Here is a 17,500-nt window from a genome sequence, read left to right as displayed (position 1 = left end):
AAAGGTTTCATTTCTTTGTTATGCATCCTAGGGTAATAAACCTATGAAAAGAAAAATAATTATATCTTGGACTAAAGATATACCGACTGGTGTACTGGCGAACATTTATGCTTACTCCCCCACTCCTTGCCGGTGTGGACTCGCCCAACGTGTATACACATCAGCCTCTTTTTCACATATAACATGCATGTTAAAAGCCATATTGGATTATGAGGTATATTTTTGATGAAAGGAAACTATTCCTAAACTTTATGAAAATTCAAATCACACAGATTCAACTCTTTATATTTTAGAGAAAAATAAAACATCGAGAAATACCGGTTGGCAACACGAGAATCAGCTGAGTGGTAGCAGCGCAACCAATCAGCTGTTCAGGTCCGTAGACAAAGGATAGACTCAGTGTCAGCTGAGCGTTGGTGCTAGGAAGAGCGTCAAACCAGCTCAAGCTTCATTCCGCTTTGTGCTGTCAAAATCGGGGTTCGTTAAAGATTTTGTTGGATGGTTTAGGGGTGGAAGGTAGACGCACCCCCATCCTTCACCCCCTACGCATCTGTAGCCGCCAAGATTCCTGTAGCAAAGCCACATTCGGAGGCTACGGCCCTGTTGGAAGCCGCAAGCCCCCCGCATAGTACTTCAGAAGAAACTATGGGTCATATTGCTGCCACAACAGAGGTAAGTAAGGTCAACCTTAAAATTTACGTACATTGTGCTTTAGAATGTTCTGCAACGCCTCGGAGCCATAGCTTACCCTACGGTTGTCACGTACTGTCCCCAGAGTACTGCTGTCAAAACTTCTTAACAATAAACAGCGAATTGATTTAAAAACTGACACTGCGATCAAAGCTGGGTGTTTTTGTTGTTCCAGACTTTGTCAATCGATTGCGGTCCTTTGTCGAGCCGGTTGGTAACAAGGAACCAGCCGTAGGCAGGGAGGCCTATACACGCAAGCCTAGTGTTGAAGTGGAGGAAGAGGCGAAGGGGAGGAGGAAGAGGTGGTGGCTTGGGGGGAGGGGAGGAGTTGGTGGCGTGGGGGAGGAAGACCAGGTGAAGGGGGAAGGTTGGGGGATGGTGATGGGGAAGAGAATGAGGGAGTAGACTAGGTGATAATGATTTTGCGGTGGTGTAGGTGGGGGAGGACGAGAGTGGATGTGCTGTAGATGGTGGAGGACGAAGGAAAGGATCTGGTGTAGAATCATGTAAGGAGGTTTGTTGGAGAGTGTGCGGGGAATGGGTGAAGAGAATGGTTGATTGGTAAAGGTTTTGATGGAGGCGTTAGAGAGTGGGAGATTGTATGGTGGAGAGAGTCGGAGATTATATGGTGGAGAGAGTGGGAGATTATATGGTGGAGAGAGTGGGAGACTATATGGTGGAGAGAGTGGGATATTATATGGTGGAGAGAGAGGGAGATTATATGGTGGAGAGAGTGGGAGATTATATGGTGGAGAGAGTGGGAGAGGATGTGGTGGAAAGAGTGGGAGAGGATGTGGTGGAAAGAGTGGGAGAGGATGTGGTGGAAAGAGTGGGAGAGGATATGGTGGAGAGAGTGGGAGAGGATGTGGTGGAAAGAGTGGGAGAGGATGTGGTGGAAAGAGTGGGAGAGGATGTGGTGGGGAGAGAGAGTGGGAGAGGATATGGTGGAAAGAGAGTGGGGGAGGATATGGTGGAAAGAGTGGGAGAGGATATGGTGGAAAGAGTGGGAGAGGATATGGTGGAGAGAGTGGGAGATGATATGGTGGAAAGAGTGGGACAGGATATGGTGGAAAGAGTGGGACAGGATATGGTGGAAAGAGTGGGAGAGGATATGGTGGAAAGAGTGGGAGAGTATATGGTGGAGAGAGTGGTAGAGGTTATGGTGGAGAGAGTGGTAGAGGTTATGGTGGAGAGAGTGGTAGAGGTTATAGTGGAGAGAGTGGGAGAGGTTATAGTGGAGAGAGTGGGAGAGGTTATGGTGGAGAGTGGGAGAGGTTATGGTGGAGAGTGGGAGAGGTTATGGTGGAGAGTGGGAGAGGTTATGGTGGAGAGAGAGTGGGAGAGGATATGGTGGAGAGAGAGTGGGAGAGGATATGGTGGAGAGAGAGTGGGAGAGGATATGGTGGAGAGTGAGTGGGAGAGGATATGGTGGAGAGTGAGTGGGAGAGGATATGGTGGAGAGTGAGTGGGAGAGGATATGGTGGAGAGTGAGTGGGAGAGGATATGGTGGAGAGTGAGTGGGAGAGGATATGGTGGAAAGTGGGAGAGGATATGGTGGAAAGTGGGAGAGGATATGGTGGAAAGTGGGAGAGGATATGGTGGAGAGAGAGTGGGAGAGGATATGGTGGAGAGAGAGTGGGAGAGGATATGGTGGAGAGAGAGTGGGAGAGGATATGGTGGAGAGAGAGTGGGAGAGGATATGGTGGAGAGAGAGTGGGAGAGGATATGGTGGAGAGAGAGTGGGAGAGGATATGGTGGAGAGAGAGTGGGAGAGGATATGGTGGAGAGAGAGTGGGAGAGGATATGGTGGAGAGAGAGTGGGAGAGGATATGGTGGAGAGAGAGTGGGAGAGGATATGGTGGAGAGAGTGGGAGAGGATATGGTGGAGAGAGTGGGAGAGGATATGGTGGAGAGAGTGGGAGAGGATATGGTGGAGAGAGTGGGAGAGGATATGGTGGAGAGAGTGGGAGAGGATATGGTGGAGAGAGTGGGAGAGGATATGGTGGAGAGAGTGGGAGAGGATATGGTGGAGAGAGTGTGGGAGATGATATGGTGGAGAGAGTGGGAGAGAATATGGTGGAAAGAGTGGGAGAGGATATGGTGGAGAGAGAGAGAGAGTGGGAGAGGATATGGTGGAGAGAGTGTGGGAGAGGATATGGTGGAGAGAGTGGGAGAGAATATGGTGGAAAGAGTGGGAGAGGATATGGTAGAAAGAGAGAGGGAGAGGATATGGTGGAAAGAGAGTGGGAGAGGATATGGTGGAAAGAGAGTGGGAGAGGATATGGTGGAAAGAGAGTGGGAGAGGATATGGTGGAAAGAGAGTGGGAGAGGATATGGTGGAAAGAGAGTGGGAGAGGATATGGTGGAAAGAGAGTGGGAGAGGATATGGTGGAAAGAGAGTGGGAGAGGATATGGTGGAAAGAGAGTGGGAGAGGATATGGTGGAAAGAGAGTGGGAGAGGATATGGTGGAAAGAGAGTGGGAGAGGATATGGTGGAAAGAGAGAGGGAGAGGATATGGTGGAGAGAGTGGGAGAGGATATGGTGGAAAGAGAGTGGGAGAGGATATGATGGAGAGAGAGAGAGAGAGTGGGAGAGGATATGATGGAGAGAGAGTGGGAGAAGATATGGTGGAAAGAGTGGGAGAGGATATGGTGGAGAGAGAGTGGGAGATTATATGGTGGAAAGAGAGTGGGAGAGGATATGGTGGAAAGAGAGTGGGAGAGGATATGGTGGAAAGAGAGTGGGAGAGGATATGGTGGAAAGAGAGAGGGAGAGGATATGGTGGAAAGAGAGAGGGAGAGGATATGGTGGTTAGAGTGTGGGAGAGGATATGGTGGAAAGAGAGTGGGAGAGGATATGGTGGAAAGAGAGAGGGAGAGGATATGGTGGAAAGAGAGAGGGAGAGGATATGGTGGAAAGAGAGAGGGAGAGGATATGGTGGAAAGAGAGAGGGAGAGGATATGGTGGAAAGAGAGAGGGAGAGGATATGGTGGAAAGAGAGAGGGAGAGGATATGGTGGAAAGAGAGAGGGAGAGGATATGGTGGAAAGAGAGAGGGAGAGGATATGGTGGAAAGAGAGAGGGAGAGGATATGGTGGAAAGAGAGAGGGAGAGGATATGGTGGAAAGAGAGAGGGAGAGGATATGGTGGAAAGAGAGAGGGAGAGAATATGGTGGAGTAAGAGTGGGAGAGGATATGGTGGAGTAAGAGTGGGGGAGGATATGGTGGAGTAAGAGTGGGAGAGGATATGGTGGAGTAAGAGTGGGAGAGGATATAGTGGAAAGAGTGGGAGAGGATATGGTGGAGTAAGAGTGGGGGAGGATATGGTGGAGTAAGAGTGGGAGAGGATATGGTGGAGTAAGAGTGGGAGAGGATATAGTGGAAAGAGTGGGAGAGGATATGGCGGAGAGAGAGAGGGAGAGGATATGGCGGAGAGAGAGAGGGAGAGGATATGGCGGAGAGAGAGAGGGAGAGGATGTGGTGGAGAGAGAGAGTGGGAGAGGATGCGGTGGTAAGAGCGAGTGGGAGAGGATGCGGTGGTAAGAGCGAGTGGGAGAGGATGCGGTGGTAAGAGAGAGTGGGAGAGGATATGGTGGAGAGAGAGTGGGAGAGGATATGGTGGAGAGTGAGTGGGAGAGGATATGGTGGAGAGTGAGTGGGAGAGGATATGGTGGAGAGTGAGTGGGAGAGGATATGGTGGAGAGTGAGTGGGAGAGGATATGGTGGAGAGTGAGTGGGAGAGGATATGGTGGAGGGAGTGGGAGAGGATATGGTGGAGAGAGAGTGGGAGAGGATATGGTGGAGAGAGGTGGGAGAGGATATGGTGGAGAGTGAGTGGGAGAGGATATGGTGGAGAGTGAGTGGGAGAGGATATGGTGGAGAGAGAGTGGGAGAGGATATGGTGGAGAGAGAGTGGGAGAGGATATGGTGGAGAGAGAGTGGGAGAGGATATGGTGGAGAGAGAGTGGGAGAGGATATGGTGGAGAGAGAGTGGGAGAGGATATGGTGGAGAGAGTGGGAGAGGATATGGTGGAGAGAGAGTGGGAGAGGATATGGTGGAGAGAGAGTGGGAGAGGATATGGTGGAGAGAGAGTGGGAGAGGATATGGTGGAGAGAGAGTGGGAGAGGATATGGTGGAGAGAGAGTGGGAGAGGATATGGTGGAGAGAGAGTGGGAGAGGATATGGTGGAGAGAGAGTGGGAGAGGATATGGTGGAGAGAGAGTGGGAGAGGATATGGTGGAGAGAGAGTGGGAGAGGATATGGTGGAGAGAGAGTGGGAGAGGATATGGTGGAGAGAGAGTGGGAGAGGATATGGTGGAGAGAGAGTGGGAGAGGATATGGTGGAGAGAGAGTGGGAGAGGATGTGGTGGGGAGAGAGAGTGGGAGTGGATATGGTGGAGAGAGAGAGAGAGTGGGAGAGGATATGGTGGAGAGAGAGAGTGGGAGAGGATAAGGTGGAGATAGAGAGTGGGAGAGGATATGGTGGAAAGGGTGCGAGAGGATATGGTGGAGAGAGTTGGAGAGAATATGGTGGAGAGAGAGAGTGGTAGAGGATATGGCGGACAGGAAGTGGGAGAGGATATGGCGTAGAGAGAGTGGGAGAGGATATGGCGGAGAGTGGGAGAAGATATGGCGGAGAGAGAGTGGGAGAGTTTATGGCGGAGAGAGAGTGGGAGAGAATATGGCGGAGAGAGAGTGGGAGAGAATATGGCGAGGAGAGAGTGGGAGAGGATATGGCGGAGAGAGAGTGGGAGAGGATATGGCGGAGAGAGAGTGGGAGAGGATATGGCGGAGAGAGAGTGGGAGAGGATATGGCGGAGAGAGAGAGGGAGAGGATATGGCGGAGAGAGAGAGGGAGAGGATATGGCGGAGAGAGAGAGGGAGAGGATATGGCGGAGAGAGAGTGGGAGAGGATATGGCGGAGAGAGAGTGGGAGAGGATATGGCGGAGAGAGAGTGGGAGAGGATATGGCGGAGAGAGAGTGGGAGAGGATATGGCGGAGAGAGAGTGGGAGAGGATATGGCGGAGAGAGAGTGGGAGAGGATATGGCGGAGAGAGAGTGGGAGAGGATATGGCGGACAGAGTGGGAGAGGATATGGCGGACAGAGAGTGGGAGAGGATATGGCGGACAGAGAGTGGGAGAGGATATGGCGGACAGAGAGTGGGAGAGGATATGGCGGACAGAGAGTGGGAGAGGATATGGCGGACAGAGAGTGGGAGAGGATATGGCGGAGAGAGAGTGGGAGAGGATATGGCGGAGTGTGTTTGTGATAGTTTATGGAGGACAGAGTGTGGGAGAGGATATGGCGGACAGAGAGTGGGAGAGGATATGGCGGACAGAGAGTGGGAGAGGATATGGCGGACAGAGAGTGGGAGAGGATATGGCGGACAGAGAGTGGGAGAGGATATGGCGGACAGAGAGTGGGAGAGGATATGGCGGACAGAGAGTGGGAGAGGATATGGCGGACAGAGAGTGGGAGAGGATATGGCGGACAGAGTGGGAGAGGATATGGCGGACAGAGTGGGAGAGGATATGGCGGAGAGAGTGGGAGAGGATATGGCGGAGAGAGAGTGGGAGAGGATATGGCGGAGAGAGAGTGGGAGAGGATATGGCGGAGAGAGAGTGGGAGAGGATATGGCGGAGAGAGAGTGGGAGAGGATATGGCGGAGAGAGTGTGTGAGAGGATATGGCGGAGAGAGTGTGTGAGAGGATATGGCGGAGAGAGTGTGTGAGAGGATATGGCGGAGAGAGTGTGTGAGAGGATATGGCGGAGAGAGAGTGGGAGAGGATATGGCGGAGAGAGAGTGGGAGAGGATATGGCGGAGAGAGAGTGGGAGAGGATATGGCGGAGAGAGAGTGGGAGAGGATATGGCGGAGAGAGAGTGGGAGAGGATATGGCGGAGAGAGAGTGGGAGAGGATATGGCGGAGAGAGAGTGGGAGAGGATATGGCGGAGAGAGAGTGGGAGAGGATATGGCGGAGAGAGAGTGGGAGAGGATATGGCGGAGAGAGAGTGGGAGAGGATATGGCGGAGAGAGAGTGGGAGAGGATATGGCGGAGAGAGTGGGAGAGGATATGGCGGAGAGAGAGTGGGAGAGGATATGGCGGAGAGAGAGAGGGAAAGGATATGGCGGAGAGAGAGAGTGGGAGAGAATATGGCGGAGAAAGAGTGGGAGAGGATATGGCGGAGAGAGGGAGGGAGAGGATATGGCGGAGAGAGAGAGGGAGAGGATATGGCGGAGAGAGAGAGGGAGAGGATATGGTGGAGAGTGAGTGGGAGAGGATATGGTGGAGAGTGAGTGGGAGAGGATATGGTGGAGAGTGAGTGGGAGAGGATATGGTGGAGAGTGAGTGGGAGAGGATATGGTGGAGAGTGAGTGGGAGAGGATATGGTGGAGAGTGAGTGGGAGAGGATATGGTGGAGAGTGAGTGGGAGAGGATATGGTGGAGAGTGAGTGGGAGAGGATATGGTGGAGAGTGAGTGGGAGAGGATATGGTGGAGAGTGAGTGGGAGAGGATATGGTGGAGAGAGAGTGGGAGATTATGTGGTGGAGAGAGAGAGTGGGAGATTATGTGGTGGAGAGAGAGAGTGGGAGATTATGTGGTGGAGAGAGAGAGTGGGAGATTATGTGGTGGAGAGAGAGAGTGGGAGATTATGTGGTGGAGAGAGAGTGGGAGAGGATGCGGTGGTAAGAGAGAGTGGGAGAGGATGCGGTGGTAAGAGAGAGTGGGAGAGGATGCGGTGGTAAGAGAGAGTGGGAGAGGATGCGGTGGTAAGAGAGAGTGGGAGAGGATGCGGTGGTAAGAGAGAGTGGGAGAGGATATGGTGGAGAGAGAGAGTGGGAGATTATGTGGTGGAGAGAGAGAGTGGGAGATTATGTGGTGGAGAGAGAGAGTGGGAGATTATGTGGTGGAGAGAGAGAGTGGGAGATTGTGGTGGAGAGAGAGAGTGGGAGATTATATGGTGGAGAGAGAGTGGGAGATTATATGGTGGAGAGAGAGTGGGAGATTATGTGGTGGAGAGAGAGTGGGAGATTATGTGGTGGAGAGAGAGAGTGGGAGATTATGTGGTGGAGAGAGAGAGTGGGAGATTATATGGTGGAGAGAGAGAGTGGGAGATTATATGGTGGAGAGAGAGAGTGGGAGATTATATGGTGGAGAGAGTGGGAGAGGATATGGTGGAGAGAGTGGGAGAGGATATGGTGGAGAGAGAGTGGGAGATTATATGGTGGAGAGAGAGTGGGAGATTATATGGTGGAGAGAGAGAGTGGGAGATTATATGGTGGAGAGAGAGTGGGAGATTATATGGTGGAGAGAGTGGGAGATTATATGGTGGAGAGAGTGGGAGATTATATGGTGGAGAGAGTGGGAGAGTATATGGTGGAGAGAGTGGGAGATTATATGGTGGAGAGAGTGGGAGATTATATGGTGGAGAGAGTGGGAGATTATATGGTGGAGAGAGTGGGAGATTATATGGTGGAGAGAGTGGGAGATTATATGGTGGAGAGAGTGGGAGATTATATGGTGGAGAGAGTGGGAGATTATATGGTGGAGAGAGTGGGAGATTATATGGTGGAGAGAGAGTGGGAGTTTATATGGTGGAGAGAGAGTGGGAGTTTATATGGTGGAGAGAGTGGGAGATTATATGGTGGAGAGAGTGGGAGATTATATGGTGGAGAGTGGGAGAGTATATGGTGGAGAGAGTGGGAGAGTATATGGTGGAGAGAGTGGGAGATTATATGGTGGAGAGAGTGGGAGATTATATGGTGGAGAGAGTGGGAGATTATATGGTGGAGAGAGTGGGAGATTATATGGTGGAGAGAGTGGGAGATTATATGGTGGAGAGAGTGGGAGATTATATGGTGGAGAGAGTGGGAGATTATATGGTGGAGAGAGTGGGAGATTATATGGTGGAGAGAGTGGGAGATTATATGGTGGAGAGAGTGGGAGATTAAATGTTGGAGAGTGGGAGATTAAATGTTGGAGAGTGGGAGATTAAATGTTGGAGAGTGGGAGATTAAATGTTGGAGAGTGGGAGATTAAATGTTGGAGAGTGGGAGATTAAATGTTGGAGAGTGGGAGATTAAATGTTGGAGAGTGGGAGATTAAATGTTGGAGAGTGGGAGATTAAATGTTGGAGAGTGGGAGAGTGGGATATTATATGGTGGAGAGTGGGAGATTATATGGTGGAGAGAATGGGAGATTATATGGTGGAGGATTATGGTGGCGAGAGTGTATTATGAGTGGGAGATTATATGGTGGAGAGAGTGGGAGATTAGTTGGAGAGTGGGAGATTATATGGTGGAGAGAGAGTGGTGGAGATTATATGGAGGAGAGAGTGGGAGATTATGGGAGTGGGAGATTATATGGTGGAGAGAGTGGGAGATTATATGGTGGGAGATATATAGATTAGTGGGAGTTAGAGTGGTGGATTATATTAGGCGGAGTGGGAGATTTGATATGGTGGAGAGTGGTGCGATTATATGGTGAGGAGAGTGGATTATATTGGATGGTGGAGAGGTAGCATATGTGGATGGAGATTATATGGTGGAGAGAGTAACTGTATATGGTGGCTGAGAGAGCAGTGTGGAGGATATGGTGAGAGTGAGTGGGAGATTATATGGTGGAGAGAGTGGAGATTATATGGTGGAGAGATTATTATCGAGAGTGGGAGATTATTGGTGGACGAGAGTGGAGGAGAATTATATGGAGAGACAGATTATATGGTGTAGAGAGTGGGAGATTATATGGTGTAGAGAGTGGGAGATTATATGGTGGAGAGAGTGGGAGATTATATGGTGGAGAGAGAGTTTATATTGTGGAGAGAGAAATATGGAGAGTGTGGAGAGAGTGGGAGATTATATGGTGGAGAGAGTGGGAGATTATTATGGTGGAGGGCGAGATTTATGGTGGAGAGAGTGAGAGATTATATGGTGGAGAGAGTGAGAGTTTATATGGTGGAGAGAGTGAAGGTGGAGAGTGGGAGATTTATATTGTCTATAGTGGGAAAGAGTGGGAGATTATTTGGTGGAGAGAGTGGGAGATTATATGGTGGAGAGAGAGTGGGGAGGGAGGTGGGTGGAGAGAATGGGGAGGGGTGGGTGGAGGAGAGTGGGGAGGGGTGGGTGGAGAGAATGGGGAGGGGTGGGTGGAGAGAATGGGGGAGGGGTGGGTGGAGAGAATGGGGGAGGGGTGGGTGGAGAGAATGGGGGAGGGGTGGGTGGAGAGAATGGGGGAGGGGTGGGTGGAGAGAATGGGGGAGGGGTGGGTGGAGAAAAAAGAATGGGGTAGGGTTGGTGTGGGAAAATGGGGGAGGATTTGTTGGAGAGTGGGGGAGGATCCCCCCCTGACTCCCTCGTGGGGAGATTATAGTTGGTGTTTTGGGAACGAGTATATGGTGGGTGGGATCTTGGTTGAGGAGAAGAGGAGGAGGAAGCTGTAGTTTGAGGTGAGGAAGTAGTTAAGATTAATCATGGTGGAGGGTCGTGGGAGGGATTATTGATGGTGGGGGAGTGGGGGACTTTATTGTATCGCCAAACGATATTGCGGCAGGGGTGAAGGGAGATGTTATTATGTTTAAGGTGGAGGGAGAAGAACGAGTGAGGAGTTTATATGGGGAGAGAGTGGGCAGATTATATGGGGGGGAGAGAGTGGGAGATTATTTGGGGGAGAGGTGTGGGGAGGGGTGGGTGCGAGGAGAGATGGGAGGGGTGGGTGGAGTGAGAGTGGGGGATGGGTGGGTGGAGAGAATGGGGGAGGGGTGGGTGGAGAGAATGGGGGAGGGGTGGGTGGAGAGAATGGGGGAGGGGTGGGTGGAGAAAAAAGAATGGGGGAGGGGTGGGTGGAGAAAAAAGAATGGGGGAGGGGTGGGTGGAGAAAAAAGAATGGGGGAGGGGTGGGTGGAGAAAAAAGAATGGGGGAGGGTTTGGTATAGAAAATGGGGGAGGATTTGTTGGAGAGTGGGGGAGGATTTTGATGCATTTAGTTGGTGTTTGAGGAAACGAGGAGAGAATCTTGGTTGAGGAGAAGAGGAGGAGGAAGCTGTAGTTTGAGGTGAGGAAGTATTTTATCAGAAATCACCAACGCCTCTGTCCGTTGGGGGGGGGGGACTTATTGTATCGCAACGCATATGCGGGCAGTGGTGAATGAGACGTTTAAGGAGGATTAGCAGAAGAACGGAGGAAGAGTAAAATCTTATATATATATTATATATATATATATATATATATCTTATAGTTATATATTTTTTTTTTTTTTTTTTTTTTTTATATATTTTTTTTTTTTTTTTTTTTTTTTTTTTGAGGGGGGTTAGTAGGCTGCAGCATTCAGTTTTTAGAATTTGATGCGTGTGACCACTTGTCCGTAGAGGCGTCACATGAAGTCCACTCGGAGTGGTGCAAGAGGAGTCTTGTTTTGATGTTGAGGGAAGGAAGAGGAAGTTTTATACTGAAGGAAAGAGGAGAGTTGTAATGTTGAAGTTGGAGAAATTTGAAATTTGTTGAGAGGTTTTAGTTCGTTGAGGGCACGAGAGGGAGTGAGCACAGGTGGAGTAGGGTGAGTGGAAGAGGGTGAAGTTTGAGGCGAGGTGGAGGGGGAGTCGGTTGATGAGGTGGAGGGGGAGTCGGTTGATGAGGTGGAGGGGGAGTCGGTTGATGAGGTGGAGGGGGAGTCGGTTGATGAGAGTGGTCGGTTGATGGTGGGAGTCGGTTGAGAATGAGGGAGTCGGTTAGATGAGGTGGAGGCGGTTGAGGAGGTGGAGTCGGTTGAGGAGGTGGAGTCGGTTGAGGAGGTGGAGTCGGTTGAGGAGGTGGAGTCGGTTGAGGAGGTGGAGTCGGTTGAGGAGGTGGAGTCGGTTGAGGAGGTGGAGTCGGTTGATGATGTTGATTAGGTTGATGAGGTGGATTCGGTAGATGAGGTGGAGTCGGTTGATGAGGTGGAGTCGGTTGATGAGGTGGAGTCGGTTGATGAGGTGGAGTCGGTTGATGAGGTGGAGTCGGTTGATGAGGTGGAGTCGGTTGATGAGGTGGAGTCGGTTGATGAGGTGGAGTCGGTTGATGAGGTGGAGTCGGTTGATGAGGTGGAGTCGGTTGATGAGGTGGAGTCGGGTTGAGGAGGTGGAGTCGGTTGAGGAGGTGGAGTCGGTTGAGGAGGTGGAGTCGGTTGAGGGGGTGGAGTCGGTTGATTAGGTGGAGTCGGTTGATGAGGTGGAGTCGGTTGATGAGGTGGAGTCGGTTGATGAGGTGGAGTCGGTTGATGCGGTGGAGTCGGTTGATGAGGTGGAGTCGGTTGATGAGGTGGAGTCGGTTGAGGAGGCCCAGTCGGTTGAGGAGGTGGAGTCGGTTGAGGAGGTGGAGTCGGTTTATGATGTGGATTCGGTTGATGAGGTGGAGTCGGTAGATGAGGTGGAGGGGGAGTCGGTTGATGAGGTGGAGTCTGTTGATGTGGTGGAGTCTGTTGATGTGGTTGTGTCGGTTGAGGTGGAGGAGTCGGTTGAGGAGGTGGAGTCGGTTGAGGAGGTGGAGTCGGTTGAGGAGGGGGAGTCGGTTGAGGAGGGGGAGTCGGTTGAGGAGGGGGAGTCGGTTGAGGAGGGGGAGTCGGTTGAGGAGGGGGAGTCGGTTGAGGAGGGGGAGTCGGTTGAGGAGGGGGAGTCGGTTGAGGAGGGGGAGTCGGTTGAGGAGGTGGAGTCGGTTGAGGAGGTGGAGTCGGTTGAGGAGGTGGAGTCGGTTGAGGAGGTGGAGTCGGTTGAGGAGGTGGAGTCGGTTGAGGAGGTGGAGTCGGTTGAGGAGGTGGAGTCGGTTGAGGAGGTGGAGTCGGTTGAGGAGGTGGAGTCGGTTGAGGAGGTGGAGTCGGTTGAGGAGGTGGAGTCGGTTGAGGAGGTGGAGTCGGTTGAGGAGGTGGAGTCGGTTGAGGAGGTGGAGTCGGTTGAGGAGGTGGAGTCGGTTGAGGAGGTGGAGTCGGTTGAGGACGGTGGAGTCGGTTGAGGAGGGTGGAGTCGGTTGAGGAGGTGGAGTCGGTTGAGGAGGTGGAGTCGGTTGAGGAGGTGGAGTCGGTTGAGGAGGTGGAGTCGGTTGAGGAGGTGGAGTCGGTTGAGGAGGTGGAGTCGGTTGAGGAGGTGGAGTCGGTTGAGGAGGTGGAGTCGGTTGAGGAGGTGGAGTCGGTTGAGGAGGTGGAGTCGGTTGAGGAGGTGGAGTCGGTTGAGGAGGTGGAGTCGGTTGAGGAGGTGGAGTCGGTTGAGGAGGTGGAGTCGGTTGAGGAGGTGGAGTCGGTTGAGGAGGTGGAGTCGGTTGAGGAGGTGGAGTCGGTTGAGGAGGTGGAGTCGGTTGAGGAGGTGGAGTCGGTTGAGGAGGTGGAGTCGGTTGAGGAGGTGGAGTCGGTTGAGGAGGTGGAGTAGGGTGTGGAGGTGGTGGGGGGTGAGGTGGTGGAGTCGGGTGAGGAGGTGGAGTCGGTATGAGGAGGTGGAGTCGGTTGAGGAGGTGGAGTCGGTTGAGGAGGTGGAGTCGGTTGAGGAGGTGGAGTCGGTTGAGGAGGTGGAGTCGGTTGAGGAGGTGGAGTCGGTTGAGGAGGTGGAGTCGGTTGAGGAGGTGGAGTCGGTTGAGGAGGTGGAGTCGGTTGAGGAGGTGGAGTCGGTTGAGGAGGTGGAGTCGGTTGAGGAGGTGGAGTCGGTTGAACCAGGGGAATAGAAGATGTAATGGTTGGTTGATGCAATTTTTTTTTTTTTTATGGAGTGGAAGTTATTGGTAACTGAGGGCATGATTATTTTATTATTACTAATATTATAATTGTTGATATATACATATACTAGCCAATTACCCGCGCGTTGCTGCGAGTTCGTGAATAATCCCTAACCTAACCATACCATACCTAAATTTAACCCTAACCAAAATATTTTTTAAATGAAATATAGTTTTAAACACTCCCCCTCCCAGATGTGCGACCCCCTACCCGAAGGTTGGGAAACCCTAGTTTGAAAAGACATGCATACACAAACACAAATATCATGTGCACGTTCTTTTGCGTGCGTGCGTGTGTGTGTGTGTGTGGATTGACAATAAATGCCTACAGCTAAAAGGTGAAGAAATGTATCTACATTATTTATCTTCAGAATATATATGGTTATAGGGGTTTAAATGGAAAAACCTAGGAAGTTTGTAAATAATAAATTTCCGCCGCACTAAAATTAAGTGAAAATAAGCAATATTTCAACATTTGGTAAAATTATACAATCATTTTACATTTACATGATTTTTTTTTTACAAAAGCTATCATGGTTTGTGGCAACATTAATTTTACATATGAATAATATTTATGAACACATACATTGGTTTGTTTAATTATATTGATTCTTATGTTACAAAAATAATAACTTAAGGGGGAACTACAGTAGTGGCGTGTTCCCTCACCATAAACCGCCTAACTTTAACCCTTAACCCTAACCAAAATATTTTTATATTAAATATAGCTTTAAATACTCCCCCTCCCAGGTGTGCGCCCCCCCCTCCCGAAGTTGGGAAACCATAGTTTGAAAATACATGCATACACAAACACAAATATAATGTGTACACATTCTTTTGTGTGTGTGTGTGTGTGTGTGTGTGTGTGTGTGTGTGTGTTTGTGTGTGAGTGGATTGATAATAAATGTCTACAGCTGAAAGGCGAAGAAATGTATCTAGTTTATCTTCAGAATATAGTTATAGGGGTTTATCTGCAAAAACGTAGGAGTTTGTGAATAAACTATTTCCGCCCGCACAAAAATTAAATGAAAATAACCAATATTTCAACATTTGGTAAAATTATACAATCATTTTCCATAAACATGCTTTCTTCTTACAAAAGCTATCATGGTTTGTGGCAATATTAATTTCACAAATGTAAATAATATTTATGGATTCAGACAATGGTTTGTTTAATCATATTAATTCTAAAGAAACAAAAAAAATACTACGACTTCAGGGGATACTACAAAAACCTCCTAGCTTTAACCCTTAACCCTAACCAATTTTTTTTTTTTTTTTTGAGAAATGAAATATAGTTAACCAAGTACCTGGAGTGATAGGGTATTAGAATATATATGGTTATGGGGGTCTATCTCTAAAACCCTAGGAGGAGTTCGTGTACAAATAAACAATCAGACAGAGGCTACTACTTTATTTTATATATATATATATATATATAATATATATATATATATATATATATACACATATATATAATATAAAATATCCTATCCGAGATTTGACACCTTGACATGGTGGATAAGCTTGAGAATCTTAATGATTACAAAAGCTATGTCGATAGAGAGGAAATCTGCAGGGTCACCCATATCGAACAGGTTTTTTAAGAAAGGTCCAACAAAGAGCAGCTCGCACACAGTCGCAGGACCCACTGCTTACTGGCACGTCCCTGATGGCGAACAGGGAAATTTCTCGTATATATGGGGTACCGTCATAATGACGGCGTGGACCATTGGGCACCCAATAGATATATGGGATTTCACCGAATATAATGAACAAGGTGACACCAGAGAAATATCTCTCCAGAAACCAGTTGCCAGGGAAGCACAAAACGTATTAGAGAAAACAAATATATATTTGTGTGTGTATATATATATATATATATATATATATATATATATATGTGTATATGTATATATGTGTGTATATATATGTATATGTATATATGTGTGTATATATGTGTATATATATGTATATATGTGTATATGTATATATATGTATATGTATATATTGGTATATATATATGTGTATATATGTATATATATTTATGTATATTGTATATATATGTGTATATGTATATATATTTGTATATATATGTATATTTGTATATATATATATATATGTGTGTGTGTATATATATATATGTATATTTGTATATATATATGTATATTTGTATATATATGTATATTTGTATATATATGTATATTTGTATATATGTATATATGTATATATATATGTATATATATATATATATATGTATATATATAATATATATATATATATATATATATATATATATACAAGCCGCGGGCTTCGCCTGGGGCTTGGCTGCGCAAACAGCGGCCTACGGCCGCAGCTTTCCGCGCTCTAATCCCTCGTTTTCCCCTTCGGCCTCGGGGCGGAACCCCAACACGGGATCCCCAGCACGAAGAAGAACGCGAAGTAGAATGCGAATAAGAACGCGAAGAAGAACGCGAGGAAGAAGAAGAACGCGAGGAAGAAGAAGAACGCGAAGAAGAAGAACGCGAAGAAGAAGAACGCGAAGAAGAAGAACGCGAAAAAGAAGGAGAACGCGAAGAAGAAGAACGCGAAGATATATATGTATATATGTATATGTATATATATATGTATATATATATTTGTATATATGCATATATATATTTGTATATATGCATATATATATTTGTATATATGCATATATATATTATATGCATATATATATTTGTATATATGCATATATATATGTATATATATGTATATATTTGTATATATGCATATATGTATGTATATATATGCATATATATATGTATATATATGTATATATTTGTATATATGCATATACATATATGTATATATATATTTGTATATATGCATATATATGTATATATATTTATATATATTTGTATATGTATATATATATGTATAAATACATATTTGTATATGTTATATATATGTATAAATACATATTTGTATATGTATATATATATGTATAAATATATATTTGTATATGTATATATATATGTATATATATATATTTGTATATATGCATATATATGCATATATATGCATATATATATGTATGTATATTTATGTGTATATGTATATATATATATATGCATATATATTTGTATATGTATATATATGTATATGCATATATATATGTATATGCATATATATTTGTATATGTATATATATATGTATATGCATATTTATATATTTTGTATATATATATATATAATATGTATATTTGTATATATGTATATTTGTATATGTATATTTGTATATGTATATTTGTATATGTATATTTGTGTATTTGTATATATATAAAAATTATATATATATATATATGTATATTTGTATATATGTATATTTGTATATATGTATATTTGTATATACGTATATGTATATATTTGTATATATGTATATGTGTATATATATATATATATATATATATATGTATATTTGTATATATGTATATCTGTATATATATATGTATATTTGTATATATGTATATTTGTATATATATATGTATATTTGTATATTATATGTATATTTTGTATATATATATTTGTATATATATATATATTTTGTATATATGTATTTGTATATATATTTGTATATATATATGTATATTTGTATATAATGTATATTTGTATATGTATATATATTTGTATATATGTATATTTGTATAGATATATATATTGTATATATGTATATTTGTATATATATATATATATATTTGTATATATATATATTTGTATATATGTATTTGTATGTATATGTATTTGTATGTATATGTATTTGTATAAATATGTATATTTGTATGTATATGTATATTTGTATATATATATATATATTTGTATATATATATATATTTGTGTATATATATTATATATTTGTATATATATATTTGTGTATATATATATTATATATTTGTATATATATATTTGTATAGATTATATTTGTATATATATATATTTGTATATATATATTTGTATATATATATATTTTGTATATATATATATATTTGTATATATATATATTTATATATATATATATAAATATTATATATATATAT

General features: G+C 45.7%; 1 protein-coding gene across 4 annotated transcripts in view; it reads left to right on the top strand.

Moving 5' to 3' along the window:
• The first annotated feature begins 377 nt into the window (after positions 1-377).
• Positions 378-17,500, top strand: part of LOC143035830 (sestrin homolog) — a 128,108-nt gene continuing 110,985 nt past the window's right edge. For 2 of the 4 annotated variants that reach the window (XM_076202862.1, XM_076202861.1), the window contains exon 1: positions 379-672. In XM_076202862.1, the coding sequence (XP_076058977.1) occupies positions 646-672 (27 nt within the window). In that variant the 5' untranslated portion in view covers positions 379-645. Of the gene's footprint in view, positions 673-17,500 lie in introns of all 4 variants that reach the window. The other 2 variants (XM_076202860.1, XM_076202864.1) reach the window with 2 other exon arrangements.

The sequence above is a fragment of the Oratosquilla oratoria genome, chromosome 19, assembly GCF_046742065.1.
Source record: "Oratosquilla oratoria isolate Oo_2021 chromosome 19, ASM4674206v1, whole genome shotgun sequence".
Taxonomy (NCBI): Eukaryota; Metazoa; Arthropoda; class Malacostraca; order Stomatopoda; family Squillidae; genus Oratosquilla; species Oratosquilla oratoria.
This window is presented reverse-complemented; position numbering and strand designations above follow the sequence as displayed.